Source organism: Genypterus blacodes, unplaced genomic scaffold, assembly GCF_046128005.1.
Source record: "Genypterus blacodes isolate CSIRO-AG114 ecotype Tasmania unplaced genomic scaffold, CSIRO-AGI_Gbla_v1 ptg000039l_1, whole genome shotgun sequence".
Lineage (NCBI taxonomy): Eukaryota > Metazoa > Chordata > Actinopteri > Ophidiiformes > Ophidiidae > Genypterus > Genypterus blacodes.
The window spans coordinates 2,501,577-2,522,816 of NW_027466852.1; the positions used below are offsets into that span (position 1 = coordinate 2,501,577).

At 48.6% G+C, this 21,240-nt stretch overlaps 1 protein-coding gene across 2 annotated transcripts in view; it reads left to right on the plus strand.

The window, feature by feature from the left end:
- The window catches only part of bnc2 (basonuclin zinc finger protein 2), a 141,188-nt gene that overhangs the window by 51,789 nt on the left and 68,159 nt on the right, over nt 1-21,240 (plus strand). For both annotated transcript variants that reach the window (XM_076147845.1, XM_076147847.1), the window contains exon 2: nt 3,191-3,532. In XM_076147845.1, the coding sequence (XP_076003960.1) occupies nt 3,191-3,532 (342 nt within the window). The remainder of the gene's footprint in view (nt 1-3,190; nt 3,533-21,240) is intronic.

Genomic DNA, 21,240 nt, shown 5'->3' on the forward strand with positions numbered 1-21,240 from the left:
TGAATTGTCACTTAATATAATTAGTGTTTGCCTCATGCATTACCACTTCAATGGGTTGTTAAGAGTCCAGTGTGCTGCGCAGGTGACACATTACTTCTTTTATGACAAGTCTGCCTGCGTCTCCTGACGAGGCGCAGGCCACTCGGCTTGTACGCATCAGAGACAAATGAAAGGAATGGAGAGAAAAGAAAAGACGGATGGTGGCAAAGAGGTCTGGAAGTGGGAGAGAGAGAGAGAGAGAGAGAGAAAGAAAGAGAGAGTGAAAAAAATCAGACAAAGACAAAGGACGAAGACGGGCAGAGATGGATAACGAGGGGAGACGAGTGCTCTCGCCGTGAGACAAAAGGCACAATCGCGTCACAATTTCATCGCCTTCAATGTCTAAAGTTAGACATGTATCTTTTTCCTCTCTCCCGGTCCCCCCCCCCCCAACCACCATATGACCCGACGGTGACTGGCGTAATCATCTTAGCAAAGGTTACCAAGGTCGCAATATGACACGAAAATTTGAAGTCGCTTATATACGTTTATCAGAAGAATAGAGAAGAAAATAACTTCTCTCTCTCTCTCTCTCTCTCTGTCCCCTTTCTCTTTCGGTCCGTGGCCGGGTAAAGATCACAGTGATGTCTCCCTCACCGCCCGGGCCGTCATTTCTCTAATGATGGCAGGGGTGAAAAGACCGGGTGGAGAACAGGAGATTGGAGATTTAAAGGGGAGGGGAGGGGGGGGGGGGGGGGGGAGGATGTGTGTGTATGTGTGTGTGTGTGTGGGGGGGGGTTATCTTCATTGTTTGAGACGTGTCCCACGCCGTGTCAAAAGAAGCATAGATCTCCTTCCTCTTTCTTGTCTTATCCTCCTGTGTGTCTTTTTCTCGGCGTCTGCCTCCCCTTTTCCCTCCATCCCTCATTTTATTCCCTTACCTTTGCTGCTGTGGGGACCAATTTGGCTAAAATGGAACCTCTTCCTCATTTTTTTCTTAATTAAAATCTGAGAGCCTCGGCGGGTGGGGGGTGGGGGGTGGGGGTTCTCCTGCGTGTGTGTGTGTGTGTGTGTGCGCTCGTGGCAGATTGCCTGCGTTCCATTAGTCTTTCATTAGAATGGGAGGAAATCAAACAAAGGCACCAGATTTTGTGGTGGTATAACAAGTGTATTGATACTGGCTGATAATTACCCCACAAATCAGAAATAGAATAGAATTGTATTCAGCTGTGACTGAGTGAGCGGTTCATCCTCTCTGTGCTGTACTGCTTTGCATGTTCAAACTGCTTCTTAGACAAAGAAAAAAACATACACACAGTCTGAAATAATGACACTTCGTCAAGCTTTGTTTTTTAAAGGTAAAACCACAGCTCTTTTGCTGTATGAGTGTGTGAGTGCGTGTGCGTGTGTGTGTGTGTGTGCGTGTGCGTGTGTGGTGTATGTGCATGTGTGTGTGTGTGTGTGTGTGTGTGTGTGTGTGTGTGTGGCAGGATGGTCCCACAGGGGAACTAAGTTGCTCTGAGATGTGCCGGCCGCTCGCAGCGCAAATGGTAATAAGGCTGGGGGACAAATGCTCCCCCCCTCTCCTGTTCTGCGATGGCTCTCACCCCCCTCCTTCCCCTGTGAGGGGAGGGGTGTGTGTGTGTGTGTGTGTGTGTGTCTGAGGAAGCGTGCAGCACGATGTCATTGAGCATCTCAGAGTGGAGAGGCGCAGTTGACTCAGTTGAGCCCGTACTGGCCTGACACACACTCGTGCGCTTTCTCTCTCTTACACACACACACACACACACACACATGCACACTCAGCCACTGTCTCTCTTTGCTTCACACACACACACACACTCTCTCACTAGCTCAGGCACTCAGTTCCACGGCGGCTGCGGTGGAGTACGGAGGAGTCAGAGGGAGAGAGAGAGAGAGAGAGAGAGACTCGGAGAGAAATAGAGGGAGAGGGAGGGAGAGAGAGGACAGGCGGCACGGCTGCTGAGAGAGGGACACAAACAGAGAGAGAGAGAGCGAGAGAGAGAGAGAGAGAGGAGCAGGAGGCAGGAGAGCAGAATAGCTGGTGGCTCACTCCCACACCTCATCTTCACTTTGCTGGGACAGGCACTGAATTGATGGTAAGAGACATTCATGCATTTTATTGACTCAACTCTGCTTTCTGTGGAGTTTGTTTGATTTATTTATATAGAATTTTTCTTTTTTTTTTTACTTTTTTCTTTTTACAAAAATTATCATTTCCTGGACATGGATTTTAATTGCTGGACACATTTTTGTGATGCGCTTTATTTACATTTCACTCCTGATGTGCATGTACCTAATTTTTCTTGATTATTGCTATCGCTCAGAAATTACACAGGCCGTATATTTTTTTACCTTAATATAAACAGTTTGTGTGTGTGTGTGCGCGTGTGTGTGTGTATGTGTTCTTTTATGAGTGTGTTAAAGCATTTCCCAGGCTGGGCAACTTTTTTTTTTTGTGATTTTTGGAGATCTCTGCTGTGCTACAGTGTTTCAGTGTGTGTCTTAATGTGTACACGCATGCATGTGTGTTAACATGTATTTCATGTTGTGGGCTGTCCATATGCATGTGTGTGTGTGTGTGTGTGTGTGTGTGTGTGTAATTGTTTTCTAAGGACAGTCCATGTACAAAATGACTGACAGATGCATTAAAGCAAAAAACCGAGGCCACGGGCAACAACATGCACCCCCCTCACTAATTCCCATAACCCCCTTTTTACTCCATTCTCTCACACCTTCACTCCAGACCCCCACCTCACCTCCATCCCTCGCTTCATCCCTCTTCACCTCCGGGGCTCTGCTCATCTTGCCCTGTCCAAGACGAGGCCCCTGAGGAAATCCACCGCAAGCCTTTTCTCTCAGAGAATTAACTCCACACACACTCGTACGCTCCTCCACTACCCAGGACTGCCAAGAAACCTCACACGCACAAACAGCCCCCCCCCCCCCCCCCCCCCCCCCCCCCCCCCCCCCCACACACACACACACACACAACTCTCTCTCTCCTCTTATCCTCCTGGAAAAGCAGGACCTGCACGAGAAGAAAAAAGCAACTCGACCCCAGAAGAACCCACCTTCACTGATTTTTTTTTCTTCTTCTCTCCTCCTTGACTCCCACATCCCTCCTGCCCTCCCTCCCTCCCTCCCTCCCTCTCCCTCTCTCACTCTCTCACTCTCTCTCTCTGTCTAGTCCAAGGAGGCAGAGTTGGATGTGAGAGGCAGCGAGTGCGACACAGTCCCACCAGAGCCCAGTGTAGAACCAGAATCGCCCAGGCCACCTACAGCTCAGACTAACGGAAACACCGGCGTCACTGGCGTTTGCACCGGCGTCTCCACCAGTAGCCAGAGTAGCAACAGCAGCAGCAGAAGTGGTCTGGGTGGCGTTAGCATCGTTAGCAGCAGCGCTGAGGGAGCAGGCGAAAGCTCCATGCAGTTCAGCACCAGACCGCCTAGTGCTGAGCAGCCGGGCTTCATGGGGACATGGCAGCAGCAGAGCACTGACAGCAACCTCCTCTACAGAATGTCCCAGCAGGTACGTCCACTCTACATGGCTCCCTCGCTTATCATCCTCCTCTCGTGCTCTATCTCTGAGCGTGTGTGTGTTTGTGTTTCTGTCTCTGTTTCTGTATTCTCAGTGTGCAAATTGTGGACAAAGTTTTCTTTTCCCTCTCTAAAGTGTGTTGTTGTTAGTTGTTATTGTGATTCTTAACATCTTGGTGAGTGTGTGTGAAAATGGTACGGTTTGTTTGTTTCCGTGTCTGTGTGTGTTGGTGACTGTGTGAGTGTGTGTGTTAGATGGGTTATTTGTGGTTATTTCTAAATTTAGTAATATTTCATCACTTTTCCAGTTTTGGAATATTTCACACACATTGTATTTATATGTTGACATTATCTTACCACAACACACACTCACACACACACACTGTAGATAATGCTTCCAATTTTCTGATTCTTATCATTTTATTTCCTCTAAATGTGTAAACTGGCACAAAATATTTAGATTTTCTCGCTACAATAATTATAAGTATACGTTTGTATTTAAAGGACTATATAGAATATAAAACCTGCCTTCTTTAAGACAATTCATTCATTTCACCGTTTGACGAATTATCCCTTGTCCGGATTCGTTACGCACAAGCTTAAGTGTGTGTAATTGGCCCGTGAGTGGTGTGGAGTTAAAAAGAAAGCATTGGCGGTGTTTGGGTAACCTCGGTGCCGATAAAGACCCGACAAGGGGGCCCCCCTCTGGGGCCGGGCTAATTGACTTCATGTGGCCGAGGCAGGAAGCCCCGTGCGCGGCCACAGAGAGGCAGAGGAGCCGTGAGTGAACGTGCGCTCGCCTGGAGGAGTCGTGCTGATAACGGGAGAGCTCCAGTAAAGTCCACATTTCTCCTCCCGTAATCCTCGGATGTTACACGGCACCTCTCGCTTGTTTTAAAGGTGATCCCCCCCAAAACAAACACACACACCATAGTTATTTTAAGGCGCAAGAGTTATGTGGTTTCCTTGGTGATGTCGGATTAATGTCAGGTAAGGAGAGAGAGAGTTCAGTGTGTGTGTGTGTGTGCGCGTGTGTGTGCGTGCGTGAGAGCGAAGACAGAGAGTTAGCTGGTTGTTAGATTGTAATTAATCATAACGGGACCTGCGGGCTCTGGGCGCCGCGCACACGCCGGTACGCACGCAGGACAACAGCGGCTCTTGCGCAACAGCTTCCACCGCGGCTCCGTGGAGCAAAAACACCCGGAGAAAGTTCAGCTCTGTCACCTTCAGGCTCCGTCCCAGAGGTGGAAGTGTGTGAGGTGAAACTTAGGAAGCACAAACACACATTCACACACACACACACACACACAAACATATACACGCCACTGTAACTTCCGCACTGCCACACTCTCGCCGGTTCATTTTGCGAGGTTATTAGTTGTGACGGTAAAATGGCACCGTTCTTCTTTTTCTTCTCGGTCCGGTGTGAGATAAAGCAGAGGGAGGCTACACTTTGACACCGGACCGTGGACTGTTTCATTCTCAACCCACATCTGCTTCATAAACACACGTAAATCGATCGTGCACGCAGTATCGATAAAAGTGATGGGAGAAAGTCACCGGTGCGCCCCTCTCCTCCTCCCCGCCTCTCCTCTCCTCCTCCCCGGGTACGAGCAGGTGGATGGAGCCCCCTCATCCCTCCTCCTCCTCTTCCTCCTCTCCTCCTCCTCTTCCTCCCCTCCCCGCGCTCAGCATCAGCTGGGACGCCGCGTTCGTGTCCCCCCCGACCCGCTGCCGTACAAATGCGCACCGTTGTTCCAATATAATCAGCCGTGGGACTCGCTGTTATTTATCCTTCCTCGCACCACTTAGAAGACATCTTCCCATGTTTAGTAGGCATGACATCAATTCTCCGAAGGAAGCTCGTTCCTTGACAGACTCGCCTTTATTGGAATCTTAACCGATAATGACTTTGTGTTTGCCGAGGCTGGTGCACCCCAGGGTGTTGGAGGGTGGGAGGGAGGGGTGGGGGAAATGCGTTATGGGTTCGTGTTTCAAAAAAGAAAGAAATAAATCTCTCCCCCCCTACTTTGTTTTTTAAAAAGATCAACCAGGTGACACGAGGGACGCGGTGTTTTATCGTTGTTCTAGGCCAAATGATGTTTCCATCTTGATCGATTTGGGGACGTAACGCGGTTGTTTTACGCGCCGCGCGGCTGTGGTCAGACACCGGACATCACCGAGAAGAAGCATCCGGGCACTTCCTCCTCAATCACACTCATCACGCCACTCAATCTCCTCTTTACCTTTCATTTAAATTCCTGCTTCTCTTTCTTCTTCTTCTTCTTCAGGTGTCTTGATTCTCTCCGTACGTAAAAAATAAAAATAAAAACCAACGAAGTAAATATTTAAATTGACAAAAATAATAATAATGTGAATAAGGAGGTTTATTTAAAAGTTGAATGTATATATTTGTGGCTTCTGCGTGATGTTTTATTGCACCATCAAGCCGTAAAAACTAACACCAGCCTCCTGCAGCGTGGAGGGATTTACTTAAACAAAACAGATGTCAGTTTAAAATGAAACGTCACTTCAGATTGCGTCATTAAAACATTTTCACGTGTTTTATACTCGCGTCTCTGCTCACATCATTTATTCTAATTTACGTATGAGTGATTATATTTCTCATGCGAGTCATTTGAATGTTTTCACGACGATAAAACTACATTTAAAAAAATGTTTCCCCGCAGGTTCCCCACGTTATAATCCGTGCTGTCACATATCACAGAAAGAGAGGAAATAAAATAAAATAAAATTGAATTTAAACATTTTTGGGGTTAAGTTTGAGGAGTAATGACGACACATCAGCTGTGCTCACGCGGTCGCATGTCATTGTTTGTTGCTTTTATAAAACGAAATAAACAACAATGGCGATCCGATGGAGGAGATAATCACATGTTTCATAAGAGGCCTTTAGAGGCTTTTAATCTGTTTTCTATAAAATATATCTCGCGAGACTGACGAGCTTCACGTGTCAAAAGAGAACAACATAACGAGCAAAAATAAATCGATGAAATGGACTCGATAAATTTCCGGAGCTTCGTTTTAATCTTCAGAAATCGGTGCGTGTGTTAAGTTTAACAAAAGTCACATTTTCACAATAGTTTCCCGTGCTAAAAATAAAATAAAAAGAAACATTGAGAAGGGGTAATTTTGCGAGCTTTGATGACATGGTGCAGGCAGGCAGGCGTGGCTGTGCGAGTATCGACCCTGTCACGTTAAAACGCAGCAGTTAAGCGAGAACCACAGAGCCTAATTGGTTCATCACGGATAATTCCCCCCACAATGGAAGCACCGAGCAGGGGCGCACCTTTGGCTCCCTCCTCCTGCCCTCAAGCCCCAGGAATGTTTTGGGGGAAGAAGTGAAGGATTAGTGTATAAAAAGCTCATAAAAAAAACTAAAAAGTGCCAGCACCTCCACCTGAGGACAATCCAGAGACTCCAGGCCCGGGATGTGAACACACACACGCACGCACACACACACAAACACATACACGCACACAGCAGCCCCCCCCCTCTCCTGCACATCTCAGTGAGTGTGTGTCATCTCAAACTCCATCTCTAAAATAGACTCCTCTTCCTCTTCTTTTTGCAAGGCTGCTGTAGCGCGGCTTCCTTTGAAGTGCGACAGGTCGACTATGGGCCGAGACCTGGAGGAGGTAGAGTGGCTGTGCTGCCTGCTTCATCTCTAATGCAAACATCCAGACGGTGCACCACTAATTAATTCACCATAATAATAGGAATAACAATAATAATAATAAAAAATAATTCAGCTTTAATTCCAATTTAGGGCTTTTTCTTGTTTTATTTTTGTCGTTGCCAAATAGCATATTTCACTGACTGTGAAATATGCAGAATATTTCCAATTTTCCTCACAGTGGATTTCAAATCTGTAAAAAAACATAAAGTAACACAGAAAAGCTGTGTTTGAAAACAACCCCAGTATATTCATATTATCAATGGGCATTTTATCTCCTCTTAAAAATACCAAAGATAAAACATCTAAAAAAGCATCAGGCCCCTGGATCAACATGCAGGTTCTTTCCATTATTGACCTCCTTTAATATTCCACCTGTTCACTCTTTCTTTCATGTTTTCAAAGAAAGATGTAAATCTTAATGTTTTCAGGTTTCTTCTCTTTTCTCATATTTAACTGAACAATTACACGCTCACACTCCATGATTTCCTCCTACTACGCGCTCTGTTTAAGCTTTGAAGCCGCAGTTTAAAATTGAAATGTTAAATATAAATATATATATATATATATATATATATAAAAAAACTGACTGACACATTTATGGGAAAACGTGCTTCGCGTTGTTTTGTCTGAGTGAATAACGGCTTGATAATATCCTCTTCAGAGCAGATCACACACTCCTAATCTGCCCATTAACACACTGATACACTTATAGCGGTGAGTGTGTGTGAGTGTGTGTGTGTGTGTGTGTGTGTGTGTGTGTACTTTGTTATACACAGTGGGTGCATTTCTTCTTACCATTGTATGCGACTGGGAGGCAGTGATTTGATGCATATGTGTAGAATTATCCACAGTGAGTGAACGTGTGTGTGTGCGTGTGTGTCGTCAACCCCGACTGTTATTATTTCCATGTCTGTCTTTGATGGGTCGTTGCACACAGAGCATATGGATGCCTATACATACATGTATCTGGTGTCAAGCGTGTGTGTGTGTGTATGTGTGTGTGCGTGCTGAGGTTTATGCGTGTGTGCGCTTTTGCGTTTGTGTCTGCGCCTTTGCCATTTATTTTTCTGAGTGGGTGGCTAAATGCTTATGTGCCAGTTGTGTGTGTGTGTCTGCGTGTGTGTGTGTGTGTGTGTTAAAGAGAGAGGGAGAGGGTGCAGCGTTGTCGGCCTGTGTGTGCGTGTGTGCGCGCTTGGTCCTCCTCCCTCTGCGTGTTGGCTCAGGCTCCATGTGTGTGCGGGTGCGAGGTGAAGTGTCTCTTGGCTGGCCTTGGCTGGAGTGCTGGAGGAGAGCAGAGGTGAAAGAGGAGATTTGCAGAAAAGACACGCACCGCTTCCCCCATTACTACTTCTACTCTTTCCTCTTCTTCTCAAACTACACCTCCCTCTCCCTCTCTCTCTCTCTCTGTCTCTCTTTCCTTTTCTTCTTTCCTCTCCTCTCCTCTCCTCTCCTCTCCTCTCCTCTCCTCTCCTCTCATGCCGTATCCCCGCTCTTTACTGTAAATCAAGACTCCTCTGCCTAACAGCTACTGTGTCTATCTGTGTCCGTCTATGTGTGTGTGTGTCACTTTTGGAGTTCCACGTGTTCCGAGCAGGTTAACACAATGCCCGCTCATATAACGGGGACACATACAAGTGTCAGACAGAACACAGTGTTTCCTCAATAAGGGGAAGTGAGCGGGCGTGTCTGTTTCCACCCTGGTTTGTTTGGCCTGGCACCTCCAGGAGCCTCTGATTGGAGAGGTGTTCTCTGCTCTGACCTGTGAGGCCGCAGTTTGCCCGCATGATATTTAGCGTTATGTCGTGACGAGACGAGGCCAGCCGATCTGTGTGTGTGTGTGTGTGTGATTGTATATCCTAAAGGCAGCATTGTTTCTGTAAGGGAGAGAGAGAGAGAAATGTGAGCATTAAGGTGGAGTGAGAAGGTCGCCGTGCGTGCTTATAAGTGTGTATTTGCTGTACGTGCAAATCTGTGTGTGTGTGTGTGTTTGCACAATTAAGAGACCGTGGAGTTTTGACGGAGTAGGAGGATGTACAAGCTCCCATTCATGCTGCGGTCCCCTCTATATTTACCCAGGCAGCACCCAGGGGAGATATGACGTCCACAACATTTTTACTTTCAACTTGTCTCCGCTGCTTTCTTCCGTTTTATTTCAGATTTGTCATTTCCAAACGCCATCAGAAGTTTTTTCACGCCATTTAATCAATGCTTTCCTGCTGTATCTGCAGTGGAAGAGGGTAGAGTTGTGATTTCCGTCGCATTAATTGGCCTTTTTTGTCCATCAGTGTCAGATTGTTCCTCAGTTTTCTTCGACTCATCACCTCTTTTGTATTTGTATCAACTGTAAAAATACACAAATCTTTCTCCTGACCTCCACATGGCCGCGATCACGTGCGGTCCAGTCTTACGGTTTAGCTCTGACGCTGCACAACGCCGCAAACCGCCTGATCGATAAGCATCACGTCATGATCACTCGCAGGCGTGTCAGCTGTTTCCTACTCTTCCTTGAGCATACGTGTGGCCAGGCAGCGTGCGTGTGTGTGTGCGTGTGTGTGTCCCCGTCTTGAGTGTTGAGGAACGACAGAAATGCAGAGGCCATCTGCTGGCCTCTTATCAGGGGGGCTGAGTGCTGAAATCTCCTGTAGCCGAGCCCTGGACCTCCTCTGGGTGCCTGTGTGTGTGTGTGTGTGTGTGTGTGTGTCTGTGTGTGTGTTTGTGTGCGCTGCCACCCACATTAAACATTTCAAACTCAAAGCCTCACACACCATATTTATCTGTTTTTGTCGCTTCTGAACAAATAAATCAAGGCAGTAAATCAAAGAGAGGGATTAAGTAAAGAGCTCTTGTGCTAAAAATGTTTATTCTCATTTGTTTTTGTGGTAAACAAACATGGCGCGTGTGTGTGTGTGTGTTACAACGACGAACACACCCAAGCATTCAAACAGCATCTATGCCAGTGTTTAATGTAAAATACAGACAGAACAGGCGACAAAAGGCCAAATTTGTGTCTCTTGATTTTTTATTAAATTCTTAAACATTTTCCCCTCCGGTGTTTTTCTTATGTGGCGTCTCTCTCTCTCTCTCTCTCTCTCCCTCTCTCTCTCTCCCTCTCTCTCTCTCTTTCTCTCTCTCGCTCTTTTTTTCTCTGCGAGTGCGGCTGTTATTTATTTGTCTTTGGGTCGCTTCCTGCAGCGTGGGGAGAAGTCGCCGGTGTGAAGAGGAAGCGTGTGTTTGAAGGGCCAGGCGCTCAGGATGTCACCACCCCGCCACTGGCTAATGAGGAGGGACATTAGCAGCAGCGTGCCAGGGTCCATTGTGCGCACAGACACACACATATATACACACACACATGCTCTGGGGTTGACACGGCAGGAATGCGGCAGCTGTCACCAGGGTTCAGGCAGTTATAGAGGGGTTGAAGTATGGATCTGTCTTGTGTGTGTGTGTGTGTGTGTGTGTGTGTGTGTGTGTGAGTGAAAGCGGTGGATGTGGAGGTACGGAGGGGTCACGGGGGCTGCTGAGAGCCGGGGAGGGGCTCGCTTTGGCTCCGCTGACCTCCAGTTTGCCACCAGCCAAGTGGATCATCACACATAATTGAGTTGGGAGGGGGAACACACTTGTTGTGCGTCTTTGCGTTTAATCCCTTCGCATTTTAAGTAAAGAGGAAGACTCTCTGTCGGTATGTGCCTGTTGCTTTGTGCGTCCAGAGGAAGGTGACATGCCCCCCCCACCCCTCCAGCTAAGTGACAGGAACCTGGGCATACTTTCACCCCTGCGCCGCTTCTCCCTTTTCCTGTTATTCCTCGACTTCTTATTATTTTGTTTACCTTGGATCTCCGCCAGAGCAACCGGCAAAATCCACAGCCGCCTATTTTTACCTCCGCCGTCTTTAAGGACCCCCGTCTGCTCGCACCGCCTGCCAATTTGCCTCATCGACGGGGGCAAAAGGAGAAGAAGAAGAGGATGAAGAGCTCAGCAGAGAGGGTGTGTGTGTGTGTGTGTGTTGGGGCCTTTCACATTTCCCCCCGTCGGCAGTGTGACTAATGCTGTCACTGTTATTTGAAAAAGCACTCGGGCTGAATTGCTATTATTATTTTTAAAACCATCATCATCATCATCATCGGGCTTATTTATGGTTATGGATAATGATGGTAATTTTGTTCGGGACTCGCAGTTGACTCGCAGTCTCTTTCCTCTGCTAATCTGACACGGACTGCTGCTGCTGCTGTTGGTGTGTGTGTGTGTGTGTGTGTGTTTATTTGTACTGTATGAGCACTTTTTTTTTTTTAGATGGGGCAAATTAACAAAGTTGTCGTGCAAAGAAAATGGTTTTCCACATGTAACGGCGGGTTTGTTCGCGCGATTTTGACGCGTTAATGTTCACGATGAACTCCACGGCTTCTGCCTCTGCTCTCTGTTCCTCTCTCCCTCCACTTTTTCTGTTTTCTTTATGCTCTCTCTCTCTCTCTCTCTCTCTCTCTCTCTCTCTCTACCCGTGTTCTGTTCCGTCTCCAGCTCACTGTGGAGTTGTGATTGCCAGAGGCCCAGGGAGGATTTTAGGGAGGTTCTGGAGAAGGGAGGCTAGTGGTACAGGCAGTGGTAGGCTCGTAGCCAACGTACACACACACACTCTCAGACACACACACACACACACACACACATTTCAGTCAAACAGGCTAAGATACCTGCTGTTGACGAGCAGGCTGCTCTTTTCTGTGTCGTTTCTCCAAACATAGACTGTGTCAATTGCTCGCTTATGGCGTTGTCGCGGTAACCCTCCTTAGCTACCTTCAGTTGTGAGCGAAGTGTTAAAGCAACATGTGTAAACGTTTGTTTGTGCTCTCTCGCACCGACTTCGCAAAGATGTTTGCACCGTTGGATTAATAACGTTTAATGGCCACTGTTAAAATGCAGCTGCTTTGGCATCCAACAGCTCGTGTTTTTCTGGCAAACTGTGACTCTGGGTGGCTCTCTCTCTCTCTCTCTCTCTCGCTCTCTTTGCGTGTGTGTGTGTGTCTTTGTGGGCTGGATGGGAGAGATGGACTTTGTTGTCACTGTTTGGACTTGTACCTACTCATGCATGTGTGACCCCTGCACGCACACACACACACACACACACACACACACACACACACACACACACACATTGACACACAGACACATACACACACACACACACACATATTGAGCAGCATTGGGCCTCACTTTCTGACAATCCATAATGTCAATTAAGTCGCAAATGATCTAATTAGCCGAGTGTGATGGTCTTCAAACGGTACGACTCCGTATCCAAGGCAACCGGCTGGGCGGGGTGGGAGGCCGGGGTTGTGACCTCTGACACTGAACATTGTCAGCCATCCGCCCCGCACCACATTTCGCCATCTGAAGTGACGGCTTCAGTCATTAACAAAGGGACAAAGTCAGAGTTCTTGTAAAGGAAAAGCCGGCTGTGACATAAACACACACACACACACACACACACACACACACACTCGCCTTCTCCCTGTTGATGTTTTCCCTGTAAATGGCCCGGCTTGTCTTTTCCATTGTCGGGAAACACACTCAGTGATAAGTGCTTTGTTGGAGTGCCGTCCGCCGCCTGATGTGTGCGACTCTGACTGGCATTTAATATTTTATGGCATTTAATCCATTTGATATATTTCCTCCAAATACGAAAAGAAAAAACAAATCTGCCCGCTTTTGTTTCCTCTATCCAGGCCATTACTTTACAGCTTGTTGATCACTTTAGCTTTGTAAAGCGTGTTTGTGAGGCAACGAGGGATTTATCGCCTCGATTTACTGCCATTTCTCCGCACGGCCATTAAGCTCATAAATTGGCCGCGTTGTCGACGGCTGAAACGGTGCCTGGCGAGGGCAAAGGTGATCTCCCGCGCCTGATCAATTGGCGACAAGCTATAACACGACGACGTAAATAATAAAAAACATATCCGGAGCGAAACGGCGGGGCGGATTTATGGAGGGACAGGATGGTAAATACAGAGGAGAGGGAAGTGACGGACAGGCGGAGGAGTCGGCTCTCGCTTTACACCGGGCTGAGGGAAGATAGCGCATTATGACAAAGAAGAGGGGGGAAAAGGAGCCGGTAGCATCAATCAGAAGGTGAGGAGGAGCAGGAGGAGGAGGAGGAGGAGGAGGCTCTCTTCGAGATCAATTGGTAATAGGCTGAAGTCACAGAGGCGATTAGAGGCGTCGACTTGCCTGTGTTGTAAATGCTGTCAGATCTGTTAAAGGAAGCCTAATACCTCTCAGGTTGAAAGCTGTAATAACATCAACTGTAACTGGATCCACGGGGAAGTGCAAGTGAGTGTGAGCGTGTGTTTGTGTGTGTGTGTGAGTGAATGGAGAGGGAACAAGAGAGGCCGTAGCGTCTCATTGTGCGTACGCACGCTTGCTGCTGTGGCTCACGTACGTGGCTCGGATAAAGCAGCACCAGCACGCATAAAGGCTACAGCCCCGGGGTTGCTCCTGGCATTTTTTCGGCCACCAGATGCCTGTCACTGCTGGAAGAGAGAAGAGGAGGAGGAGGAGGAGGAGGGGGGGAAGGAAGGGGGCACCGCTGTTCAAATCATGTCACGTAGCGCTAATTCATCCAGCCTCATTAGAGAGAGGGAAGGGACCAGAGGGCCTCTCTCAGGACAGGGCCCAGGCTGGCTCGACAAGCATGCACGCACACACACACACACACACACACACACACACACACACACACACACACACACACACACACACACACACACACACACACACACACACAAAGGAAACGCAGGCACACACACACGTCTCAGATATATGCATACACACATTGCCTCAGATTTCCTCTGACACATACTTACACACAGATACATCTTCTCTCTCTTTCTCTCACTCTCACTAACACACACACGCACACATGCGCAAACACACACACACAGACAGAAGTAGACATACATACACAGATGACACTGGCACATGGCGCAGTGTGGGGGCAGTTTGGGGAATAGAAAATTGCCTTCTCAGGAAGGCCCCGGCCAATTAAGGACCTGACCGTATTGAATGTCAAGTGTTAATTTAGGCTCCCCTCCTTCCCTCCTTCCCTCATCCCATCACCCCTCACACACACCCTTCAATTTCCCAGCAGTGGAGGTGTGCGTGTGTGTGCGTGCGTGCGTGTGTTTGTGTGTGTGTGTGTGTGTGTGTGTCCCAGAGATGAGCAAATACATGTCAAGCCAAAGTTGATTGCCTTTCGCGCGGTATAACGTGTCGCAGGCAAGTGGCAAATGTGCTCCCTCCTTTTAGCCCCGCTCGCCCCCCCCTCAGCTCACGCCCCCAGCCCACCCCAGGGACCCGGCGATGTAAGGAGGTGGAGAGAGGGAGGATTAACTGTACCGCAGTGATAAGAGGGGGACAGAGAGAGAGAGAGGGCAGAGGGTTTGTTTGATCTCAGAGGACTGGGTGGTGACTTTGATCGTCTTTTAATTGCTTTGGTCTCTCTGAGGTGATGAGTCCCCTCTTTGGTCTCTGTGAGGTGATGAGTCCCCTCTTTGGTCTCTGTGAGGTGATGTGTCCCCTCTTTGGTCTCTGTGAGGTGATGTGTCCCCTCTTTGGTCTCTGTGAGGTGATGTGTCCCCTCTTTGGTCTCTGTGAGGTGATGTGTCCCCTCTTTTGGTTTCTCCAGGGAAACTAAAACGGGATTTGGTGTTGTTCGGAGGAAAAGGAGAAACTTCCGGCCACGGCCCTGATGTGAATGGTGCTGCGCGTGTCTTTACACTGGCGGTCCAGGGGGCAGACGAGGTTGTTTGTGAGTTGGGGAGTGATGGTAAATGCCCACCTCCTTACCTCCATGATCTAATAGACATCCACTTAGTCTTAATGGGCAGATTCCCTTTCTCCTCTCGTGATGACTGTTGCACTCTTTAAAGGTAGAATTGCCAGCTTGTCTTTCCTGCCACACACACACACACACACACACACACACCCCTCTGGCCTCACTGCCCCTCTCCCAGGAAAGAGGGAAGTATTTCTAATGAAATAAATATTAATGCATTGTTCATGTTTGGGCCCGCGCTTTAGCCGGCCCTCTGGCTACATCTGTTAGTCAAAGGCCCTTTGTTTTACATTCATGTCAGTGTATTTATGTGTGCCCGAGAGAGAGAGTGTGTGTGTGTGTGTGTGTGTGTGTGTGTGTGTGTGTGTGTGTGTGTGTGAGTGTGTGTGTCTGGTGATAGCAGTCATGTTGTGAAATTGAATAGAGAGGGTGAGTATTGATCATTTCCCCCTGTGTGTTATTAGTGCCTGCTGCTACTGACAAAGAAAGCATGAGCCACCAGCACAAACACACACACACACACACACACACATACACACACACACACACACACTGACAGAGCTATGCCTATGAAACATGTTGTCTGCATGTAAAGGCTATGATGACCCCCATGACACAATTTAACGTAAATATACATTTTTTTTTGTAGGCTGAGGATTCTTGGTACAAATTACAGCTCTGAAAGTATTATGACAGACCAGCTTATGATCATCAAGGGTGTTTTCAAATTGAGACAGTTTTCGTCCATACACACACACACACACACACACACACACACACACACACACACACACACACACACACACAGACACGCGCACAAACAGGCAGGCGAGCACAATTACGCTCTTTATTACAATCTGTTTTGTCAATCTGTTTTAAGCGATAATACATTTTTGAATTTGACTACGCAAAGGTCGCAGTGAAGCGTAATTCAATCTGTGATCACTGATATCCAAACAGCCATGTGTATAGGCCTCCAGGGCCGGGGGGGAGAGGGGGGGCGGCGGGGCGTTAAAGCCCAGCGCAAAGTGCTCCGTCTCTGGCCGGGCAGTGACGTCTGCGGGGCTCAGGAGCTCCGGTGGTCAGCCGCTACCCAGAGGTCTGTCAAGCCCAAATTGATCACCCTGACCCGGGGAGTTGAGGACAAGGGGGGGGGTGGTGTGTGTGTGTGTGTGTGAGGATGCCACAGAGTAAAGCCTAAGGGGAAAAGAAAGGAGAAGAAAAGAGGAAATTGTCCGACTGGTTGCTTAATCTCTCCACACTGTCTCTCTCTCTCTCTCTCTCTCCCTCTCTCCCGCTCTCTCTCTCTCTCTGGGTGATAGATACGGCGGTGTGTGAGTGTGTGACACAGATGGATAATGCCAGCGCCCGGGTGATAGAGTTATAAATTAACACATTACCGGGCCTTAATGTGGACGACTGTAGATGACCCCATAGCATCTTTGTCCACCCCTCCAGGCGCGTACACACATATGAACGTGCTGGCACACACACACACACACACACACACACACACATATATATGAACGCACTGGTCTGGTCTGCTGTCTCACTGATGCGTCTGGCTGAGCTCAGGGTGCAGATTGTTCTCCTCAAGTGGCATTGATTTGTTAAAGTGCTGAATTAGCAAGAGCGGGCCAGCTGCTGGTACTCTCTCTCTCTCTCTCTCTCTCTCTCTCTCTCTCTCTCTCTCCCTCTCTCTCACTCTCTGTCTCTCTCTCTCTTCGCTCCCTGCATTATACTCTTTCCCTCTCTATCGTCTCGTCTTCGTTCTCACACACTCACATCCCATCGCTCCTTCATTTTGTTCAGGATCTCATTTCCTCGACTCTTCCTCCGTTTCCAGTTAAAAACACACGGACGCAAACATTTTATTCAAGTCGCCATTCTCCCTCTGAGCAGTTTTATCCGCCGCTGCACAGGAACGCACCACTCACGGCCGTCCTGGCAAGTGCCTGAATGTATTTTCCCCCCTTTCCTGTCTCCAGCTGGAAGACTTCAGCCAGAGGAACAGTTGGTTTTTCTCTCCTACTTATTGTGGCCCACACAATCTCAGCCAGCCAAAGTGTTATGTCCCTGACTTTGAGACTAAAAGGGAAGTAGTAAGCGAGTGGCTGGGATTGGTATGTGCTGTAATGGCCAGACCATACAGAGGAGCTAATGTCCACAGCAGCAGCATTGTGAGGCCACACACAGTGACAAGGTACTCGGGTTGACTCACCAAAATCCTGCCGAGCTCGGCAACCGTTAAACATCTGCAACCCTCGTTGTAACCACAGCGAAATGGTGCAAATGTCATCCGGCATCAAAGGCGCGGCGGCTCTGGAAAGTGAGCGATGTTGGGGTCAGCGGTCCCTCTGTCTGCTGAGTGTGTGTGGCGGGGTGTGTGTGTGTTGTGCTTGGGCTTACGGGACGGACAGACTGTCTGCTTTGTGATTCCTGTGTCGAGGCCGGCAGCCAAAAGGTGCAGATTTGTTAGTGTCTGCTCCATTATCGCCAGTCGCACTCCTGCTTTGTGTTTAGCTGTGTGTGTGTGTGTGTGTGTGTGTGACTAAGAGAGTGAGAGAGAGAAGGAGAGAGAGAGAGGAGTGTAAAGAGGCTGTCCCCCTCTTTCTTGCCTGCTGTGGTCCAGCCCAAACAGTTACCATCTGGTGACCAATGCCTGACCCTTCTCTCGTCTCAAACACACACACACACACACACACACACATACACACAGTCCAAGTCCAGTCCAAGTGATGAGTGAGTGACCACCCCCCACTCCCTCATCCCCTAGAGCTCCGTCCCCCGGCAGAGTGTCCGTCTCTGCCAGACCTCCCTGGTCCCTCCCCTCGCTGCACATGATTGGTTGAGGAAAGGTTGATGGGTGCCTGATCTGTCCACAGCTCCAATAAAATGCTCAATAAAGCACCGATCCCAGTCCTGACAGGCCTAATAGAAAAACACCTAAGAGGAAAAAGCACGTAAACACACACACACAGGCGCACACCCACACACACACACACACCCACACACACACACACAAGTCGACGTTGTGACCCAAAATAAGCACATATCTCTGCACTAGTTTACTGTAAAACCACATGCTGTTTCCCAGCGAACTGCTTTTTGTTTTTCTTGCGCTTGCCTAACCTAGTACGATGCTGACTACACACACACTGTGACATCTGTGGGTGTGTGTGTCTTCTGTGTGGGTGGGTGGGGGACGTCTGGTTTGCCTGGGTGAAGGAGGCGTGAGCATCAAGGTCAGAGCCAGAGAAGAAGTGACACATGCATCACAGGGTTGTGACATGCTAAGGTCAGGACAAAGGTCACACTGGCTTTCCAAAGAACACACAGTCATCTCCTTCAGCGCCTCTGTGTGTGTGTGTGTGTGTGTGTGTGTGTGTGTGTGTGTGTGAATATGCCTTGAAAAGTGGCCATCCCCTCTCAGGAAACGGGAAACAGAATGCAAACTCAACCTCTGCTATGTCCCACTCGGTTTAGTCAGGGGGAACGAGGATTGCGCGGAGAGCGGGTCACGGGCAGGGCTTAATGGCAGCTCCATGTTGTGACTACAGTTCTCCCCTCAAGTTAAAAGCTGGGGCCTGAAAACGGAGGGAGGAAAAGAGATGGTTACAGAGAGAGACAGAGAGAGAGAGAGAGAGAGAGCGGGAAGCAGAGGGAAGTGGGGAGGAGGGCGACCGAGAGGGGGGACGACGCGACGGAGATAGGGAGGAAAAGCACAAGTGGAGCTTCTCAGCAAGAAAAACACTTAAAGTGAGGGATGGCGGGGAGGGAAGGAGGTAGCTGGGGATGGAGGGGAAGGAAGGAGAGAGGGAGGGGTGGAAGGGGAGGGGGGTAGCGAGCGTGCGTCCCTGGCCTGAGGCTGATGCATTGTGACAGTCACTTAGAAGGATTTCACTTCCCCTAAACTGCGGCTTGCAGGAAGAAACACCATAAGTTTGGACAATTATGGACTGAAGGAGATATGACAGGACACATTTGGGTGGGTGTGTGTGTGTGTGTGGGGGTGTACTAAGTAGTCCCGGTGTGTGTGTGTGTGTGTGTGTGTGTGTGTGTGTGTGTGTGTGTGTATATGTGCACTCCTGAGAACACAATCGCACAATCTGCTCTTGTTTATCAGATTGGTATGTGTACATGTGCATATCTCTGTCCAGATATTGTGTGTGTATGTGTGTGTGTGTGTAAGGGCCAGGGAGGGTTTGTTGCTGGGTTGTGCTCCATGTCAGCGAGGTCTGGCGTCTTGCTCCTCATGGTACCGCGTGTTACCGCTCTGCCTCCCTCATTCCTTTTGCCTCATGTCTGTAACTCAACCTGGTGACGGAGGGAATGAGGGAGAGGAAGAAAAGGAGAGGAGGAAGAAAAAAAAAGTGGGATTCAAACGCTGCCAAGAGAACATGCCTTTCTTCCTCTCTCTGATGTTTTTTCTCTCTCTCTTTTGTTATCCTTTTTGACTGCTTCGATTTCTCCCCGCGTTTCCTTTTCCGAGCGTTTTCTTCTCTCTGGTGTCACAGTCCTGATAAGTGTCCTGAAGTCTCTCTCTCTTCGCTACAGTACATCGTGTTACCCCGCGCTACGAACGCTGCCAAGAATGTCACTGTAATTTGAGCATAAGTGGATTCCAAGAAATACACTTTTCCTGTTTCGCAGAGTCGTTTTTGCTTTCAGCGCTATTATGTCGTTTCGTGCGAGCGAGGTGCCGCTGAAATTGTCCCTCAATTTCTCCCTGGCTTGTGTCTTTCTGTGTGGCACCTTCAGTTACAGTTCAACTACAGTTCCCTCTCACTCCCCTCTGTGAGTGTAAATGTGTGTGTGTGTGTGTGTGTGTGTTTGAAATCACAATACCAGCAAAAGAGCATTCTTGTTGAGAATTATGCCTCGCTTGCCTGCGCTGTGATACCGATTTTTCAAACAAACAGAGACAGACAGATGAAGGGACGTCTTCCTTGTGTTTCCTAGCGTCTTTCCCCCCCCCTCTACCTTCTCTTTTGTCTGTTCTTTGGGTTCCATTCAGCGCGCTACGAGATTAAGTAAGCGACAATGGACGAAGGGACAGATTGGGGCAGAGGTTGAGGGGTATTCGAACCTCTGAGTACACAGCTGGGACCCCTATCAAAGAGATGGTAATGTCCGTCTGCTAGCATTGGACAAGCTAGGTTGAGAGAATGGCCAACAAACCCGCTGAGAGAGGAGCGTGCGTGTGTGTGTTTGGCATCGCTGCTGCTGCTCAACTAATGAATCTGACTCATCGCTGTGCTGTCAGGTTTTACTCCGCTAACACCGTGAACCCCCGAGTAAGAAGTTTGCTGGCCAAACAATTATATTAGCGTAAGAATCTAAGCATTGAACAAGTAGTTTGTGTTTGATAATGGAAGCCACCACCTGTAAGCCTACGAGTGTGAGGCTCTGTCTCTCTCGTTTCGGTACAAAAATGTCAGCGTAGTAACTTTACGGCTAACCAACACTCAGCTTTAAATTGTAGAAACGTTTAGTCTTCGTATCTGCTTCAACTTTCTGTACTTGAAAAAAAAAAAAAAGCACCTTCCCACTCCTCGCACATTACCCATATCCCCTTGCAGCACTCATTACCCACGTTAGGGGTCAGGAAAGGTTGCGGGCTAAGCACTTCATCGACTCTACAGTCAATAAAGGACTCATGTCTGTCCACAATGACCCTTATAGTGATGTATTAAAGCTAGAAAGTGATGTGTGTGTGTGTTTGCCTCGAGATTAGTCAACAGCCTGTGTTGTGCATGGCTGAGGCTTCTTGAGGTGAGTGTCTCTTTGGTGTCTTTACACTGCGTGAAGTTCATTTACGGAGGTGCGACACAATGTCTTCCAGGCCTTCGCGCCGGTTTTACCATGCGTAGTTGAAGCTCAGTAAAGGCTTGAATAATTGATCAATCTTGCACTCTGTCTCTCTCTCTCTCTGTGTATGTCGCCCTTGCTTGCAAGCATACCCCCCCCCCCCCCCCCCCCCCCCTTCACCCCTTCCCCTGCTCCTTGTAGCGCTCGCTTCAATTGTTTGCTTTAAGGAGATAAATCTTGTTTGCGCGTATTAATAAGTCAAGGCGATTATCCCCCCCGCCCTCCCCCCCTGTAGCGTCCTCATCCTCTCTGCTTGCACTGCATTTGCGGCCGGGTGGCTCTGTTTGCCCAACACACACCCCCC